General features: G+C 51.1%; 1 protein-coding gene across 1 annotated transcript in view; it reads right to left on the reverse strand.

Moving 5' to 3' along the window:
• Positions 1 to 13,925, reverse strand: part of Smyd2 (SET and MYND domain containing 2) — a 42,687-nt gene extending 28,762 nt beyond the window's left edge. The window contains exons 1-2 of the mRNA XM_050148237.1: positions 13,631 to 13,925; positions 2,110 to 2,173 (exon numbers count right to left, since the gene is read on the reverse strand). Coding sequence (XP_050004194.1) covers positions 2,110 to 2,173; positions 13,631 to 13,803 — 237 coding nt within the window. The 5' untranslated portion in view covers positions 13,804 to 13,925. The remainder of the gene's footprint in view (positions 1 to 2,109; positions 2,174 to 13,630) is intronic.
• Between the last annotated feature and the right edge of the window lie 4,394 nt (positions 13,926 to 18,319).

Here is an 18,319-nt window from a genome sequence, read left to right on the forward strand (position 1 = left end):
ACCACAGGGACACCTCAAAACCCCTGTAGGACACAGATCAGGATGGTTAGGTGAGATACTGCCACCTTCTGAGACCTATGCAAATACACTTTTGTCAGTGTGCCCAAGGGTTGTGGAGGCAAAGCAGCATGCCACACATTCTGAGATTCTCTACTGCTGAACTGTGCTCAATGTCTCAGGAGCGTGACTCCTCTTATACTGACCAAACGGCAGCCATATTCCTAGGCTAGAAAGACGAGCCTCTTGTGCTTTAGCCTCTACACAGCCAAGCTTCTATCCCATCGGAATTACAGAAGATCTGCCTTGCCGTGGATCTAGTATCATTTATAACAATGCACACGCTTGCCCAGGGCATCGTGTGCTCTCCTTCCTGCTCTCCACTGCAGGCACTGTGACCTCACTTGAAGAAAGTGTCACTTGGGGACGTCCTGTGACGAGCCAGGCTCCGAGAGCTTGTTAGTGGGGAACTATGAACCTGCCGCTCGGCCATGCCTTCTTTCTTGCTCTTTCGTCTGGACTGTAAACCACTCCTAGGTTTGAGCTACTTTCTCTAGATGTATCTGTCTCACATATAAACACACAGTCCCTTGAGTGTCCCCCAAACGCCACAGCAATCTAAGCACCCAGCCCACAAGAGGTCAGAGCCCCCCAAACTGGACCAAAGCTCACTTATATGTTTGCTGTTACTCAGGCTGGCTGCCTCAGGAAGCCTGCTGAAGGAGACACAGCGCATGGCCTCCTGAGCCCACGCAGCATCAGCGTCACTGGCTGCTCTCCCCTGGCAAGGGCTGCTGTCCCTAGTGTTCAGCTGTCACAGGGCTCAGCAGTGATGCCTGCTGCTAAGTGTTCTCTACGGACGTGATCAGGAAAAAAAAAAAACCAGTCACAGTAAGTGGAGCTGCAGGGGTGCTTCGGGACAGGGAGGTGCAGATCACCTAAGCCACGCATCCCCTCAACAGCATGAGTGTTTGCTAAGGTGATAGGAGGTTCCTGAAGAGAAAGAAAAGAAGGCTGTGAGGCCGAGAGATGTGCAGGGCAACCAAGAGGATGCATGAACTCCCACTGCAGGGCCGCGGAGATGGCTCCACGAGGAGAAGTTCTGAGCCCCAGACCCTGCTAAAAAAGCTAGGTCAGCATGGCTGCCGGTCTGTAATTTCAGCACTAGAGAGGAAGAGACAGGCAGGCTAGCCAGACTAGCTGAATCCATGAGCTCCAGGTTCAACAAACAGAAGTGAGCAATCGAGAAAGACACCTCCACACAATGCATTCACATGTGGACTTACATATGTGCATGCCTACACATGTGAGAACATACGTGCAAGTGTCACACACAAATACACATATTTTTAAAAGACACGATCCTCGTATATCCCACGCCTGAGGGCCCAGGCAGGGTTGTGGAGTAAGAGCACACGTCCCCTGAGCTGACCTGGCAATGCTCTTCTACAGAGAACATTTCTGTGCATTGGAAGTTTACTGTAGGTTAGGGGACACCCTTCTCTGAACCTCAGAAGGACCCTGAGAGGTCTCACACCAGCCTCCTCCTTCATCTCCCCAGTCCCACACTGCAAGAGCCAACCCAAGACTTAGCCGGCACTCCTCACCTCCCAGGTCCCCAATCCAGGCTGCTTTAAAGGCGCGAGGGCACGAGCTCTGTTGCTGAGCTCTGTTGCGCAGCTGCGACCCTCTGCTCTGCCATGCTGGCGTCTGAGCCCGGGTGCCATTATCCTGGGTCCTAACAGCCCAAGCGCGAGGAGTCACTGCTGCTGTACGAATCCTAAAATCAGAGACCCAGGACAACCAGTGCGTAGGCCACGAAGGCAGCTTCCTACTTCTCAGTTCTCCACATCTCCCAAAATTAGCTGATGACATCCTTGGTGTGAACTGGCACCCTTGGTGTGATCCCCAGCTAACCCGGCAGTCTCCTGGTGTCTTTCCCACCTCTTCCACGTCACACTTCTGCCTGACACGGGGCTGGTCACTTCTGGGAGGTGCATGCGCACACTCCGCATGAGTGGGGAGCTGTGGGGCAGGATGCTAATGACGAGGAGGACACCCAAGTCCCAACCTCCGGAGAAGAGGCCTCCCTCCAGCTAAGCCCACACCTACCTGACATTCCACATCGCAGTAAAAAGCCTGCTTGCATCGTCCGCATTTCGACAGTCCTTCTTTCCTGGAAAACAGAAGAGGGCATCGTAGCAGTGAGAGGAGAGACACAGAGGACACGTGGTCAGACAGTCACAGGCGCCATCTGTGGCAGCCAAGGCTCACCTTACCTGACTCCCCACCAGGGCACCTATTCCAAAAGGGTTCACACCACGATTGGCCCCTGAGGAGCAGTAGTGAAGAGAACACACACCAACGCTCACCAAGGCGGCCAAAGAGATCAAGGACACACACCCCCGGCTCAGTGACTACAGCCCAGGCCCTAACCCCAGCATCACCTGTACCATTGCAGTCAGCAGGCTGTGGATGCCAGACTCTCACTGGTCCTGGTTTTCTGGTGTTTACTAAGCATCTTCAGAAATCAATGAACTCGCATTGTTACAGCCCACGAAGGGGTGATAGCAGTTATAGCCTATGCAGGGTGTGAGGACACAGTGCAGAAATGGCAGAACCTGGTAAGAAACACTTTGCTTGGAGCACAGGCAACACAGGAGCAGGACGCAAAGATAAGCCCAAAGCTACGCACAAAAAGTAATGCATGCAGCAAACTGGGATCAGTTCTTGAATGTGGTGTCATGGCACACGGCTGGCTGGTATGCACACGCACCTTGCACAGGTAGCATTCAGGGTCCTGCTGTCTCTTCTATATTCTGTCCACGTGGCCTGTTCATTGCAGGTGATTTTCCTGTTTCTGTCACAGGACAAGGATGTGCTACTCTTGATTTCTAGGAGCTACTGTGCATGTGTGTGTATCTATATGTGAGGAGCTATTCTGTGTGTATGTGTAGCTATGTGTGAGGCACTAGTGTGCATATGCATGCATGTGTGAGTTGAACAGCCTCTGCCTACAAATGAGTCAGAACAAAAATTGTACAAACCATTGCCAAACTGTCATCAGGGAGAGGCTGATGCAAGGGCATTCCTGCTGCTAGGGGGTGTGTATCTATGGTTGCAGTGTCTGGCATCCCTCCTGCTGGGGTCACTGCTGCAGTGTCTGGCATCCCTCCTGCTGGGGTCACTGCTGCAGTGGCTGCCACCCTTCCTGCTGGGGTCACTGCTGCAGTGGCTGCCATCCCTCCTCCAATCATCTCCCACCCCAGAAGAGCTGGCACCGGCAGAGAGGCTTACATTTCCTCAGGGAGATTGCTCATCTTAACGCTGAAACATCTCCCTGCATCTCGCTGGTCCAGGCACCATATCCCCCTGGTGGAGAAGGTGACCCAGGAACATCGCAGAGAACTAAGCTTGACTACTACAGCTTGCAAGGCCTTGCCTGACTGCAGGGACCGACTGGAAGTCACGCAGGAGGAAAACATGTCTTGGCACTGAGATCAACACAAACACACCATGTTCACAAGCTTCAGTGGTTCAGAAAGGAACTCATTGAATTAGTGGAGTGAATACTCTGGCTTGAACCACCCAGGGGCCCCTCTGAAGGCCCCAGACTCGGACACCACGTTTGGTGACAGAGAAGAGTGGACAAGCCCTGCCCTAGGTCGATTCTCTGCTGCTGGGATTTATGAGAACCTAGGATTTGTCTGGCCAGGGCAGGAACTCAAGGTTGTCACGAGCCATTTCCCCCCTAAAAATCATTACAGGAACCATCACCCTGGGGAGTCTGCAGAGAACCCCACACCCATAATTATGTTCTATTGACACAAGGTCAAGGACTAGATGCAGGATCTGAAGCAGAGACCACAGACACTGCCTGTGGTTCCCTTTCGTGCCGTACTCCAGGACCACCAGCCCGGGGACGGCACTGCCTGGTGGGCTGCACCCTCCATCAGTGAAGGAAATGTCCCCGCAGACTGCCTACAGTACAATCTGATGGAGGCAGTTCCTGTATTGAGATTCCCTTTCCTCAGGCATGTCTAGGTTGGTGTCCAGTTGACAAAAACAAACTTTGACACACATGGAAGAAAAAACAGTCATGGTTGAGCCTGAACCCGAAACTGAGTTAGAACCTGCACCATGGCGGCAGGTGCATGTGCATGGGAGAAAAGGACAGACCAGAGGGGAGCCTGTGAGGGCCTGAGGATGAGTGACAGGCGTCTTCGCAGGGACTCTCTTCCCCACAGGAACAGGCAAACATTGAAATAAGCCTCATCTGAAGAGCACACAGAGCTAAAACTTGGCTTGCAAAGTAACCTGTTCTGAAAAACCCAGAGGCACAGGGGAAGATGTGCCAAACGAAAAACAGAAAGTCTGAATGTCCTCAACAAAGGAGGCAAGCTCCATGAGCCGGTCATTAATAACCTCTCAAGGCCCTCAGCCCTGGCCCTGACTGCAGGGGACACACCAATTCTGTGACTGCTCTGTGCTGGGGTGAATTTTATAAATACTTTCGTAGGGGAGGCAGACACCTGCCACAGCCGTTTATGTGGAGGTCAAAGGACAACTCACAGACGCTGGCTCTCCTTCCACTGTGTGGGTCCCAAAGAGCGATCTCAGGTCACCTCCATCTCCTTTCAGAGCCAGCCTAGCCTCCAACTGGCAAGGAACTGAGGAAGACCTTGAACTTCTGACCCTCCCACCTCTACCTCAAAGTACTGGGATTACAAGTTCAGCCCCAGTTTATCCAGCCCTGAAGACTGAACCCACGGCTTCAGGCACAGTAGGCTCATTCTCACCTGCAGCACCACCCTGGGTTCACACAGCCAACTGAGGGGCTCACTGGTTCCGAGTCTGTAGGAACCGCACTGACAAGAACTCTGTGACCTGTGCAGCTTTTCTTAGGGATAAAGAGCACCCATGGCGGAACAGAGATCAGACGTTTACCTGTCTGGTTGACGAACGTTGGCCCTGGGTTACCCAGCCACAACAGAAAGAACTCTAGAAGCTGGTGAAGCTTCCAGAAAGAAAACCTGAGCCTTCTTCCCCTGCTCTAGTGCGTGGGGGATGAGTCCAAGCCTTTCTTCCCCCACTGGGGTGCACTCCTCGTCTTCTCTCGGGGCCGGGCAGGCTGAGGGACGGCGGCTGTAGGTGATAAGCAGTTAATACTTCCTGAATTTAGTTTCCGCCACTGTAACACATTCATATATAGTTGGTACCTCAAAAGTTCACTAAGAAAACTAAACATGCAAAGTTTTTAGTAACCTGTTTAGAACACGGTAAATATTCAATAAATGCTGAGCATTGTGTTATTAGCCTAGTTTGTACTTTTATGTATTTTTTTATAGTAATATCAACTACAGTAATACCTTCAGCACACCCACTCAGACTCACAGCTATAGGACCGATGTTTTTGAAGCCTTTGTTTTACGGGCAAACAGATAACTTGCTGTGAACTGGAAGGCCCTTTGAACTTAAAGAAGAAATGACTATCAACATAGGGGAAACGAAATGTCATAGGAAATGCAAGTGTTTGATTATGAGCGATGGGAACAGAGCGCAGGAGACTCTCCTGTCGTTGTCTACGGGAGGAGACACACAGTGGTTTTCTCCTGCTTCTAAAAGTCGAGAGCCACGGAGATCAACAAGTTAGCCATGTAATTAATGAGCCCGGCTAGTTAGCCGGTGGCCGCAGGTGCTGTTGGTCCACATGAAAAGGATCCGATTCCAGCCACTCTCACTTTCTGTGCTGAAATGGATGCTTACCGGGTTTGACCATGAAAGGGATTGACAGTGGCGTACAGGGGGCTTGCAATAACAATTACTTTTAACTAACGGTGACAAGTCTGCTCCGCCTAACCGAGGCGGCCCCGAACAAATGAAAAAGAGAAAAAGCAAAAAGCCCAGCAGTGAGGCCCAACTTCCCCAGAGGCTGAAATAAGACAATCAGAACCAAAGTTAGCTTCCCTCCCAGCGGCGAGGGTGCTCACACTAGCAAGGCCTGTGGTCCCATCGGCGAGGAACAAAGATGGGAGGACGGTGGCACTGCCCTATTATAACCCTGGTCAGGGGACCAGGACAGCACTCAGGCTGCTGGGTTTTGTGCGACAGTGAAAGATATTCTCCACATCACATATTAACGCTAGGCACCGGTGAATCAGGACCCACGCGCAGTGGGAGGCTTCTTCCCAGAGAGCATGAGCCTTCCCCTCGGCTCCAGCTTTGTTCTGAGGCTTGTTAAAAGTCTGACCGCTCCACTGGGGGAGCCAGAAAAAATTTAGGGCACAAGGCACCAACTATTATCCTAAGTTTTCCAAACTGCTGGAACGGAAGCGTGCTGTGCCGGGTGGAAGGCAGCTGCCCCCAGGAGCCTGAAGAGTTCCTTAGGCTTTCTGGGACCTCAATTCAGGCCAAATCAGGGCTCAGGGCTTCCATGCTGACAAGAATTTGAGGATTATCCAGTTCACGATGTAGAATTAGAGATTTTATTATAGTTATTTAGTTCCGGGCTTAAGCATGAGGAATAAGAGAAAGGTGTTCAGAACAGAGCAAGACAGACACAGCTCAGAGTGGGAGTAGAAGCATCTTAAAGAAGTGTGCCAAAGGCTCGATGTCCCTAAGTGTGGGTATAGGTGCCTTGTGCAGAAGGCAGGATGTCCCCAAGTGTGGGTACGGGGTGCCTTGTGCAGAGGGCAGGATGTCCCCAAGTGTGGGCACGGGTGCCTCGTACAGAAGGCAGGATGTCCCTAAGTGTGGGTACAGGTGTCTCATGCAGAGGGCAGGATGTCCCCAAGTGTTGGTACAGGTGTCTCGAGGGAGAATGAGCAGCCAGCTGTCTTAGCCTTTGCCACACACAACACGCTGGGCCCTCAAGTTACCACCCCAAAGGCTGCTAAGACCCCATCTCTCTCCTTTTATAATGAGATAAACGACGCCCGCTGGGGATACCTTGGGTGGAAGCATAGTCTGATATTATGAGAAGGTGAAACTAACAGGACCCTAGGGTCGCACAAGGGGTCCTTTCTCTGTAAACGGATCTCTCCCGGGAGGCCCAGAAAATTGCAGGATTACAGCTGAGAAGGCAGAGAGGTCTTCTGCAATCTTCCGGCTGGACAGGACCCACTCCCACAAGCTGTCCTCTGACTCACAATCTCTGTCCCTCTACAAATAAAAAAAACAATCCTCTTGAAAGAACAGTACTGTCTTTATATCCTTTGAGGCGAGGGTTTGGGGGACCAGCCATGTTAATCTAAGTCTGGGCAGGTCACCCAAAAGAAAGTTCTTTACTTCCAACCATTATCACCTGGGACTCTGGCCATAGATGAATTTAAAGAAGAGGCTAGAGTCTCAGTAGTTTACCCTGAAGCAATACCTGGTGGCAGGAAAACACCACAAGCTGAGATTAACCGACCCCCACCCAAAAGCAGACCATGCAAAGGAAATGCCTGATATTCCAACCGCTGTAGCTAGGACCACCTGCCAATGCACCTCATCAGGACACCCCTAGACGTATCTCAGACAATCGGGAGTCCTGAACCTCAGAGGCCCCTCACCCCCATCCTTTACCACTATAAAGACCCAATTCTAATTGAGCTTGGGGCTCTCTGGTTATTTCAATACGATGGACATGCAGAGAGACTGAGTTTGCAAACTTGATTAAAATAAAGACTCTTTGCTTTTACATACGGGACTCGGTCTCCTTTGTTGGCTTCTGTGAGAACCCCACGGATTTGGGCATAACAGGCTGTGCTGTGTGTTGACACCATAGCAGATAGTACTGGAATACAAGGGATCTGGGGTTCTTTCCCGTCTTTTCTAGGGATGTAAAACCCAGCGAGTGCTTTGGAGACACAAATACTTTAACAGATGGTAAAAAAGAGTCATAGTTTACACTCTCCAGAATGCAGGGGCTCATAACTGAAGTCCCTGACCTCTGAGGCTGGAAGGGCAGCTGAGGTTGTCACTGCGAGAAGCGGCAGCCACGCCCTGCAGATTGGTGAAGCGACAGGCAAGGCTGTCCAGGCTCACGGGAAGGATGTCCTACAGGAACATCACCACAGGAGCTAGCAGCAGAATAGGAGCCAGTGCCCACATCTGTGAAAGGTTCTTTACATCCACATGTGCATCAGGTGTTGTGTGTGTGCATGTGTGCATGCGTGTGTGCTTGCAAGCGCACAAGCATGAGGGTGCCCAAAGAGGCCAGAAGGCGTCAGATTCCTGGAGCTGGAGTTATAGGCAGTTGTGAGTTACCTAACATGAGTGCTGGGGTCTGAACTCGAGTCTTCTGGAAGAGCCAAAAGCATTCTTAACCACTGAGGCATCCCTCCAGCTCCAGAACATTCCATGTTTGCCACAGATTTTAGCAACTTCTGCCAAGTGTTAGGGTATAAAATCCTTTTCACTTGTACCCTGGTAGGCACCTTGGGACTGGCTTGTATACCTTGGTGTGAGATGCAGTTCTCCTGAGAGCATCCTTCCCTCTCCTTGACAGCTACTCCTGCCCTCTGGGTATCAATGAAGGGAATCAGAATCTACTAGCTAACACTCAAGAGCCCTTGTTATTACGGTAAGCCCTCAGTTTGGTCTGGAGATACTGTGAACTTGCCCTGGATAAGCCCTTGGGATTTTCAGATGCACCGTGCTGCAGAAGTGCTCACCCAGCATGCTTGAGCAGCAAACTCAAGCCGCCCTTCGCCCCGGAGAGTCACCGGGTTTCTGCTCATACACTGGCCCGAGGACTGGAGCACTATTTTTAAATTTCTGATTGAAGATTCGAGGAGACACAGCTGTATCCTCAACACAAGTATGCCTTGGAACGTTCCTAGAACCTTCAAGCCCCCCCCCCCCAGTATTATTTTCCTGCTAAAATGCATATTCCATATCACGGTTCAGAGCAGTCTCCAAGAGCTGGGCTTTCCTTCTGTTCTATTGTGTTCCGGTGAACGCCTTTGCAATTGAATAGGCGGCCTCTGAGGGTGGCAGGCAGGGAGCCAGCAGAAGTGACCCAAAGTGAGGTGTGGGGCTTTGTGACAACTCAGAGACTAATGAGGCCAGGGTCGGGGGTTCAATCCTGAAAAGGCAGGTACTTCAGTCAATTCCCCTGCCTGAGAACTGCACCCCTAAACTAGTGTGGCGGGTTTTCTCAGAATCCACAGATGTGAGGGCTGCAGATGTGGGCGCCTGTGTGATGCTTCCCAAGACAAGTGTGTAAGAGGGAACAGGGACCTGGGCAAGGTGGCCTCCCGCCAGCCCCAGACCTCAGGCTTGGTGGGCTCCCCCAGGAAAGTGACGGCAGAATTCAGCCAGGCACAAGCTGGGTGCCCGGTTCCAGGTCTGGTTAGTTCAGGGGACGATCAGGACACACACACCAGTTCAAAGAGCTGGCCAGAGCCAGAGGGGGCTGGCTCTACAAAGCAGGGAATGGGCTTTTAAAACCCTAGAGCAGCCTTGTGCCTCAGATGAAAGAGAACTGGACCAGGGCTGTGGTCACCTCCATGCAGAATCCATCCTAGGTGCTTGGGGAGGCAGGAAGAAAGTCGACCCAAAAGGGTGATTATTTCTCCTTTTAATAGTAACAGGAAGGGATGATTAGCCAAAGCACAAAGGAGAGAGTCTAAAACGCTGAAACACAGTAGACACTTTCTTGGGCATTTGCCCCCTACTTTGAGCCCTAAAATAGAGTTAGTTCTCACCAATCCTGAGTTTTTCTGAAGGCCAGATTTAAGCTGCAGCCCTGACTCTAACAGCAATTTCTAGAAGAATCACGGTGGAGGGAGGAAATGGGAGTCCTGAGGGCCTGATTAGGTGGAAGATTCTGCTTTCTCTCATTCCTCTTAAATATTGGCTTAATCTCATGCTAAAAGAATAAGGTGTCTGAGCACTCTGGAGTTGTAAGCTACTTTCTGAAAGAGCCCTGTCTATGTGGGTGTAGTGTTGACAACACTCGGTTTGGAGAAAACAGTGAAAACTCACCCCAGAGACCATGATCACTCTGGAGTACTCAGGAGAAAGGTTGGTTTTAGTCCCAGAACAGTGAATAGAGTTCGTACCACATCCCAGGGTCCCTCTAACCTTGCAAAGCACGTCCCTTGTGTTATCTTATACTGTAATGTATGACAGTATCTTATACACAAGTCAAGGGACTCGGAAACCTTGAGCGGCCGAGCTCCTCGCACAACAAAACCAGGTCCTCAGTCTGCCGGGTAGTGAGGACCTGCCTGTCACTCTCACCTTCCACTAGCTCAGCAGGACGGGTATTTAAAGGCTAAGTTTACAGGCAGAAGAACCCAGTGGCTCAGAGGATGAGCACCCCCTGCCCACAGACCGCAGCCAGGGAAGAGAGACGGCCAGAATCCAAACCCATTCTCTCTAGAGCCAAGGCCCTGCTTGGCTAGCTCTAAAAACAAGGGCAGTGGTGAGCAAGAACTCCTCACCTGATAAACAGATGGACAACTCCTGACCCCACCCCGTGCTGGGGCTCCACACACACATCCAAGCCCTGAGCAGCATCCCCACGGGGCTGAATTCTCAGCCTTCTTCCTGCTAGCCTTGAGCTTGCTTGTAACTGACATCCTTCTGCCTCGGCCTCCCAAGCAGCTGGGATCCCAGGCCCAGGTCACACGCTATCCATCTGTATTCCTGAGTGTCACTTTTAGAGGACACCTTTTGTCAGTGTGTCTTCTCTGACTACTTAGTTAATAAACACGGACTTCGCAGACCAGGCCAAAGCCTCATTAGTGCAATTTCCCATCTAGAAACCGTGATGACTTTAGACCGTCTAAAATCACACTTCCTCGTGTTCTCAGAGAATGTTCTGAATAGCCGGAGTCAGAACAGCATGGAACAGCACACCATCCCCCAATGCCGCAGTTCGAGGCAGGATCCAGTTCAGAGAACTTTAAGAAACAGCACCAGGGTTTCACAGTTTCACAATTAAATCTACTAGAGCCTGTTACGCCAGTTTAGGCAATGGTAGAAGCAAGATGGACACTGCCAGGAAATAAACCTGGGGACAGGAGGGCAAAAGTCTAACTACGCATGACAGAACGTTTTCATCACCTCTCGAGCCAGATGAAGTATGTACAGCTCTACAGCAAGGGCCAAGAGGGCCTTGGGCTCGTCCACACGCTCAGAACAGACACTGTCCTTGTCACGAGGTGTCTCAGGAGCAAGAGAACAAAGATCAAGAGAGAGACCTCTGTCCCCAGAGACCAAATGAATATTCTAGTATATATAGGTAGTCAACACCTGGCTGCAGCTGCGCCTTTCCTTCTGAAGCCAATTAAATCAAGAGTCAGAAGGTACATACATACACGTGTGCACGCGTGTCTCCTTTAAGAGCCTGGTGGAAAGTTAACTAGTGACCAAAGCATGTACACAAACATAGAGGTGTGTGCACGCATGTGCGTGTGTGTGTGCATGCGTGAGTGCATGTGTGCATACGTGAGTGCATGTGTGTGCATGCGTGCATATGTGTGCATGTGTGTAAGAGGGATGGCTTTCACCTGGAAGTTTTTATGTTTTTAGGAGCTACCTCCCAGATGCTGAGGCAAGATCTGCTTCTTCCTAATGTCACCTATCAAGCTGAGAAAACAGTGATACTAATTTAAAACTCTCAAGAGAAAAAAAATCCCCCCCCCACACTAAGGATCCAATTTTGTAGAGAGCAAAAAGAAAAACAAATGTGATTATTTCTTGGTCATACTCACTCCTGAAGCAAGTGAGCTCAATTCTACGGTTGAGGTGGCTCACTGAACTGCAGTAATGATCCCACTAGACTTCAGCACAAGGACAGGGGTAGGGTGGGGGTGGCATGGGGGGAGCGGCTCTACTCTGAGTGTGACACATGGACCTCCATGCTCCCCCATTTGGGGACTGCTCCTACTCCTGAGCCTCTACAGAGGCGTGTATGGGTCTAATAATATGAACAGGTTAGGCCTTAGTCATATACCAACAGGAGACCAAATTATGTACTCTAGAAGAACTATCAGGCAAAACTAAATCGATTTAATAGCAATCATCGGATGAGCTACAGCGATTTCTCTAGATGCCAGAGTCTCCTGAGTTTTATCTCTTGGGTAAAATTGTAGTGGATTTCCAAGGACTCTGGCTGCTGACAGAAATTTACATAAGCCAAACAGAAGAAGTTGTGGAAGGGGTGTGTCTGCATGGGGGCATCCGGGCATCCGGGGGAGGGAACTGAGGCAGAAACTAGTGACATTAACAAATGTCAATCAGAAAAATAAAGCGGAGAGAGGGCAAACTTTTCCACAAACAGCAGGACTCAGGAGGTACTCTCAGAGGCGGGTGTGCTTTTGTGCACAATCAGGACACTCCCAGCAGAGGAGAAGCAGTCTCAGCTGTCAGTGCAGGAATTTCATTTCAGGAGAGAACTGGCAGGCACCATGAGTCCCTACTATGCACTCGGCAAGGCCCACACCATCTCACTGCGCACCACCGTGGCTTCCAGCGAGCACCAGGACCCCTGAAGGAGGCCCCTTCTGCGCAGGGTGACCCGCTTTGCTCCCGTACTGCAGACACCCACACTGCAGCAGACTCCCAGCCACAGCGAGGCTCAGAAGATCAAGGGACCAGTCGCAGCAGCCGTTTTAACTGTGGGAAAACCCAATGCTCACTTCACTCAAACGTCGCAAAGTGGTGCCGTGACCCTTTAGCTCTTGGCTCACCAATTCAAAGAGGCACATCACATACAGCCCTTCCGCTGCCCACGGCACGGTTCTGCGTCTAGTTCCTTTCCAGGTCCCCCCAAGCGGAAGACAGTTCTGGCAGGGAGTCCGGGCCGATATTACTCTAATATTCTGCCTCTGCCCATTCTTTTGTTGTCATACCGTAGAACGAGGCACACGCGTCTGGAAGGCTGAAGGCTGCGTGGAGGGCTGGACTCAGACCAGCCCTCAAGTGGTCCCAGCAGAACCGCAGGTTAGCTTAACCTAAGCCAGCATCTCCATTTCAAAGATGAAGAAAGACATTGACCTTCAAAGCAAGTAAGGCAGGGTCCCTTCCTCAGGCTTCCCTGGAGGATCCGGCACAGGCTGAACTCAGGGAGGACGTGGTAGCCCTGTAGTAGGCCAGGTTTCAGCCCCTAATTAGTGCCTGGTGTATACACAGCCACCCTTCTTCTCTGGGCTTTAGTTTCCCAACTGTAAAATGATCTCTCTTTAAGATAAAGTGTGTTTTGTAAAATGAAGGGACAGAGCGGGATGGGGGATCCCCACGCACCTTTCTGCATCAAAGCCACCTAAAGGCAGAGCATACGGATATGGCTACACTTCTACACACACAGGTCATATATGATGAACTACAATCAAATATTCTCCCAGTAACCGTGTCCACCTCACCCCTACCCAAGGAGCGCAGTCTCATGGGCGAGTTCCACACCTTCCCTCCTAAAGAGTGACAGACCGGACCGGAAGGGTCCCTGGCTGATTGAGTCATCACTCCTCGGGGGTGGGGGTACCGCCCATCTCGGGACGGCCTGGCCCAGACAGGAAGCCTGAGTCAAAGCAGACACGCGTGGGGCGGGGGGCAGGCCGTGGCTGTGCGGAGCGCGGCACACGTGGCCCCGGGTGGCCCCTCCCTCCCGCACGATCCCCGCATGGTCGCCGCGGCGTACCTGGCGAAGCAGCACTCGCAGTGGTGGCCCCGCTCGCCCACGGTGAGCACGCAGGCGTAGGCCGGGCAGGAGAAGAGGAGGTCGCCCACGTGGAAGGGTCGCAGCGCGCGGAGTCCCCGGCCCTTGCCCGCGCTGCAGAAGCGCTCCAGGCCGCCGCGGGCCTCGGAGCGCATGCTGGCGGCGCTGCGGCTGCGCGCTGCGGGGCACGCGCGTCACCGAGGGAGGGAGGGAGTGAGGGCGGCTCTGCGGCCACCGCCGGCCTTCAAGGAACTTGGGCGCTCCGCTCGCTCGGGGCGGGTGCTGAGCCAAGGCCGCGCCCCGGAGCCGCAGGCGGGAGGGAGGGGCTGGGCGTGGGTGCACAGGGTGCGCGCAGGCGGGAATCCGCGTGCACCCACCAGGCTGAACCCAGGCAACTGCTCGTTGGGGAAGACACAGAGACCGTCGCCGTCCAGACCGCCACCCGCTGTGTCAGCCGCCTGTGTTCGCCGCTTTAAGATCCAGGCTGCTTCAGCAGGGGGTGAATAACTGTGGTTTGCAGTAGTTGAGCTGTACGTGCAAAGAGCACAGATCTCACTTCCCAGGGGACTAGAGTTCATTCTGGAGCCAGTATTAGGAACTGTGTCCAGGTTTGGGTTACCCCAAATTCCGGCTTCCAAGGTTGTAACAGTTTGTTAAAATATCCATAATAACACAACAAGGAAAGTCCTAAGTCAAGACCAAAATTACATCCGTGGAAACATCAGGTAGGCTGGCTACAGAAGAGAGGCAACCTCACTCACTGAAGGCCTCCGAAGCAGCCTGACTGAATTCTTAGCCTTTGGGTTGGTGTGAGCCAGTGAGCTGATAACTGTTATAAAGGTTTTACCTGTTACTCACGAAGATGTTAGGTTAGACACGGGGTAGGCTTTCAAAGGAACTGATAAGAGAGCCCAGGTAAAACTGCCATTAAGCTCCAGCCCTGCGACATTCCAGCCTCCCCAGGACAGGATCATCAACTTGGCAGAGATGCAGTGCGAGCTCCCGGGGTAAATCATAAGTTCGGGAATTCGTGGCGCCTGAATAAAATTCCTTTAATGATAAAATGAATAAACCTTCCTCCAAGGGCAGGACAGCGCAGGGTTATTTGTTCATTTTATTGTTTTACTATTATGTTATAATTTGTTTCTTATGTGTGTGAGCATGTGCCTATGTCATGTATGCTGTGTATATGTGCGGAGGTCAGAGGGCAATTTGCAGGAGTAGGTTCTCGCTTTCCATCGCATGGGGCCTGGGATTCAAACTCAGATTGTCTGCCAGGCTTGGTGGCCTTCATACTCTGAACCATCTTGCTGGCCCCCTTCATCCAGATTAGTAAGCATGAACTAACTGGGTGTCACTGGACTATAAACTTGGGCCGAGCATAGCCCTGGGTCATTGCATCCCACCTACTTGAGCTCAGTAATAATTACTCTTAGTTACTGGATACAATGGTCCAACCAGAGAACCAATGTAATACATCTTACTTACCTTAAAACAGTAAGTAAGGTATAAGAGCCGAGAAACATTTTACATGTACCACTCACATGTAATGAACGACGCTTTCAGAGTGACGTGTGTGTGACTACAGCAACACTCCTTTGACACAGCCCGCCACCTGCACGGAAAGAATGCTTGTCCCCACGTCTTTGCCTGTTCTGTGTTGCTGTCACAAAGTAGCAGAGGCTGAAAGATTGATGAAGAGAGGTTCCCATAGCTTCCAGCACTGGATGGCAAAGTGTTTTCTCAAACCTTGGAACTCACTGAACATACCCACATATGCAGACCTTCGATGTGTGTTTGGGTTCTCATTTCGGTTTGCTTTTGAGCCCTCTGGTTTTGGCTGGGGGAGGTGGGGGTCTTGCCAGTAATGAAAAGACTCACATAGAAATAAACAAACAACATGCTTATAAAACAGTACACAATTGACTGTCTCAAGAGCTCCCTGTGTAGAGAGATTGAGTGATGAGCACCCCCCCCAACACACACACACACACACACACACACACACACACACACACACGTCCTTTCTCCCTCTCTGTGTTTTCAGTCAGGCTGGCCTCATGACCTTGAACTTTGGATCTTCCTGCTTCTGTCTCCCTGGTGCCAACACTACAGGTGCGTACCACCACACCCAGTTTCTTGGGGCACTGGGGACTAAATCCAGGTCATCTCGGGGCAGAGGGGACTGTCTGTCACAGGAGACAGGGAAAACAAGCGGCTTCATTTCAGAAAAATCCGTGTGAACTCTGGATGGGGAAATGGACGGTGAAGCAATAGCCATAAGGTTAGGAGCCTCCATTACGATAAAACCCGTGCTTAAAATAAATAGCCAAGGCTTGGCTCCCAGCCTGCCGGGGCAGACCGATGACAGCACCCTCCATGCAGGTCATGCTTGTCACTCTGCCACTCAGCGGCCTCACATTCCGTGAAGGAAGCTGCAGGGCTGCCAAGGCCGGTCTACCGGCTCCTCTCCTGTTGGCCCCATGATTTGGGAAAACCAGTGTTGGAAATGAGGCTTTGGAGCCGCTCTGCCTCATGCTGAAATGCAGACATGGCACGGGATGAAGGCCCCCTTTTTCTTGACTGCCCAAGCCTAGAAGATCGTCTAATCCATTTGTAAAGCATCCTTCCAGCTGCAGATTAACACGTGGAAGAAACAGCTCTGGGCTAGGAAGTAAATCCCTAGCAGAGAGGACCAGAAGAGAACCAGACCAGGACCACGGCCAGCTGTTGTTCCTCTAGATGGACTTTGTCTGTTGTGGGTGTGCAGGGGAAATCCAGCATGTCGGGGCTGCTACAGCCACAGACAGCTGCCATCTAATCAGGTGTTCATGCTGTTGTGAGAAGGTACAAGACATTTTTGATGGACCAGGTAACGTCATACTGAGGTATTATTAGGGCCACATACCTAGAGCATGTAAACATTATCTTGTATGGTTAAGAGGGAGACTTACAAATGTGTTGAAAACCAGAGCTAGTGAGAGCCTCCCCCAGTTCCATCCCAAGGCCCCTTTAGAGCCGGCAGAAGTCAAGTTGACATGGCCCAAAAAGGACATGGAGTGAATTGACATGGCCCTACAGGGTGTCTGGCAGCGAAGAAGTCTGACTTCCCTCTGAGCCCCTGAAGGGAGCATCCTGTGACATTCTGAGTTCAGCTCAGGCGTGCCATGTCCAGATGTCTGGACTACAGAGCCATGAGAGGTACATTTTTGCTTTTGCTTTTTAAACGGTCGCATCCATGGTCACGTGTCTCAGCAACGGCAGGAAAGCAGTAAATACAAAGTCCCACTGGAATCTCCCAGCAAGAACCAGAAGACTGATGGAGTGAGGAGGGTCTAGGAAGACACTGACTGCAAATTCTGTAGGTAGGAGAGTGCTGGACATGCAGGGATAATTGTATTTAACAAACATTTCCAGAGCTCTGACTGTGTGCTAGGCACCAGTGTAAAACAGTCTCATTTGGAGGACCAGAGAGAGGACTCGGTGGCCAAGAACAGTAGCTGCTCTTGCAGCAGACTAGGACTGGATCCCAAGCACCACATGGCGGCTCAGAACCATCTCCAATGTCACTCTCAAGGGATACAGTGTCCTCTTCTGGCCACCTAGGGCTCTACAGGCTTGTGGTCCACAAACACATAGGCAAACCCCCACTCCCCAACACACACATAAAATTCTTAAACTCCTTTAATCCGTCTACTGGTACGTTATAGGTGAAGGCCTGAACTTAGAGTTGTTTGTGCAAGGCTGGGGATGTAACCCAGGGGTACAGTGTCTACTTGACATTGTACAAGGCCCTGAGTTTGGCTCGATCACTGCAAAATTTACAAATGACTTGTCTAATCAAAACCAGTGTTCTTAGCAAGGAGTCCATGCCTTGGACCACTTTACTGTGATATTTCCCAATGAACCAGAGCTCCAGCCCTAGGCCAGGAACGTTTCCGTAAAGGTGGCAGGGTAGAGCATGACTTGCCTGTGCACAGGGACCAGACTGCACTGTGCTGTGTGGGCCCTGCAGTGCCAGGAAGAATGTGGACTGGAAGGATCAAATGCTTGGTTCAGAACGGTTGTTTTCATGACTTAGTAGACAATGACTTAGGTGGGTTGGGGGAGGAGACAAAAGTACCATGCAGTGAGTGATCCAGAGGAGAGAATGCTATGTTCACAAAGGGTTCAGGAAGTGGGGTGGGACAATTGTCTATATTCTCTCAATTGTATTTTAAATAAATGCTGATTGGTCAGTAGCCAGGCAGGAAGTATAGGCGGGACAACCAGACAGGAAGTAGAGGCGGGTCAATGAGAACAGGAGAATTCTGGGAAGAGGGAAGCTTCCTCTGCAGTCCTATCCAGACATAGAAGAAGCAAGATGTGACTACACTGCTGAAAAAGGTACTGAGCCATGTGGCTAACACAGATAAGAATAATGGGCTAATGTAAGTTATAAGAGTTAATAAGAAGTCTGAGCTAATGGCCCAATTAGTTTTATGATTAATGTAGACCTCTGTGTGATTTCTTTGGGACTTAACTACTGCAGGAACCAGGCAGGACAAAAACCCCAACAACAAGGAAGGATAGGTTTGAAGACCTTTCCCTTGGCAGGAACTTAGTGAGTTAGGACAGGTGATGGGAAGGAACAAGGGAAAACAGAAGCCATAGAAACTACGTTAGAGGAGA

Source organism: Alexandromys fortis, unplaced genomic scaffold, assembly GCF_014885135.2.
Source record: "Alexandromys fortis isolate MF-2015 unplaced genomic scaffold, M_Fortis_MF-2015_v1.1 scaffold_62, whole genome shotgun sequence".
Classification (NCBI taxonomy): domain Eukaryota; kingdom Metazoa; phylum Chordata; class Mammalia; order Rodentia; family Cricetidae; genus Alexandromys; species Alexandromys fortis.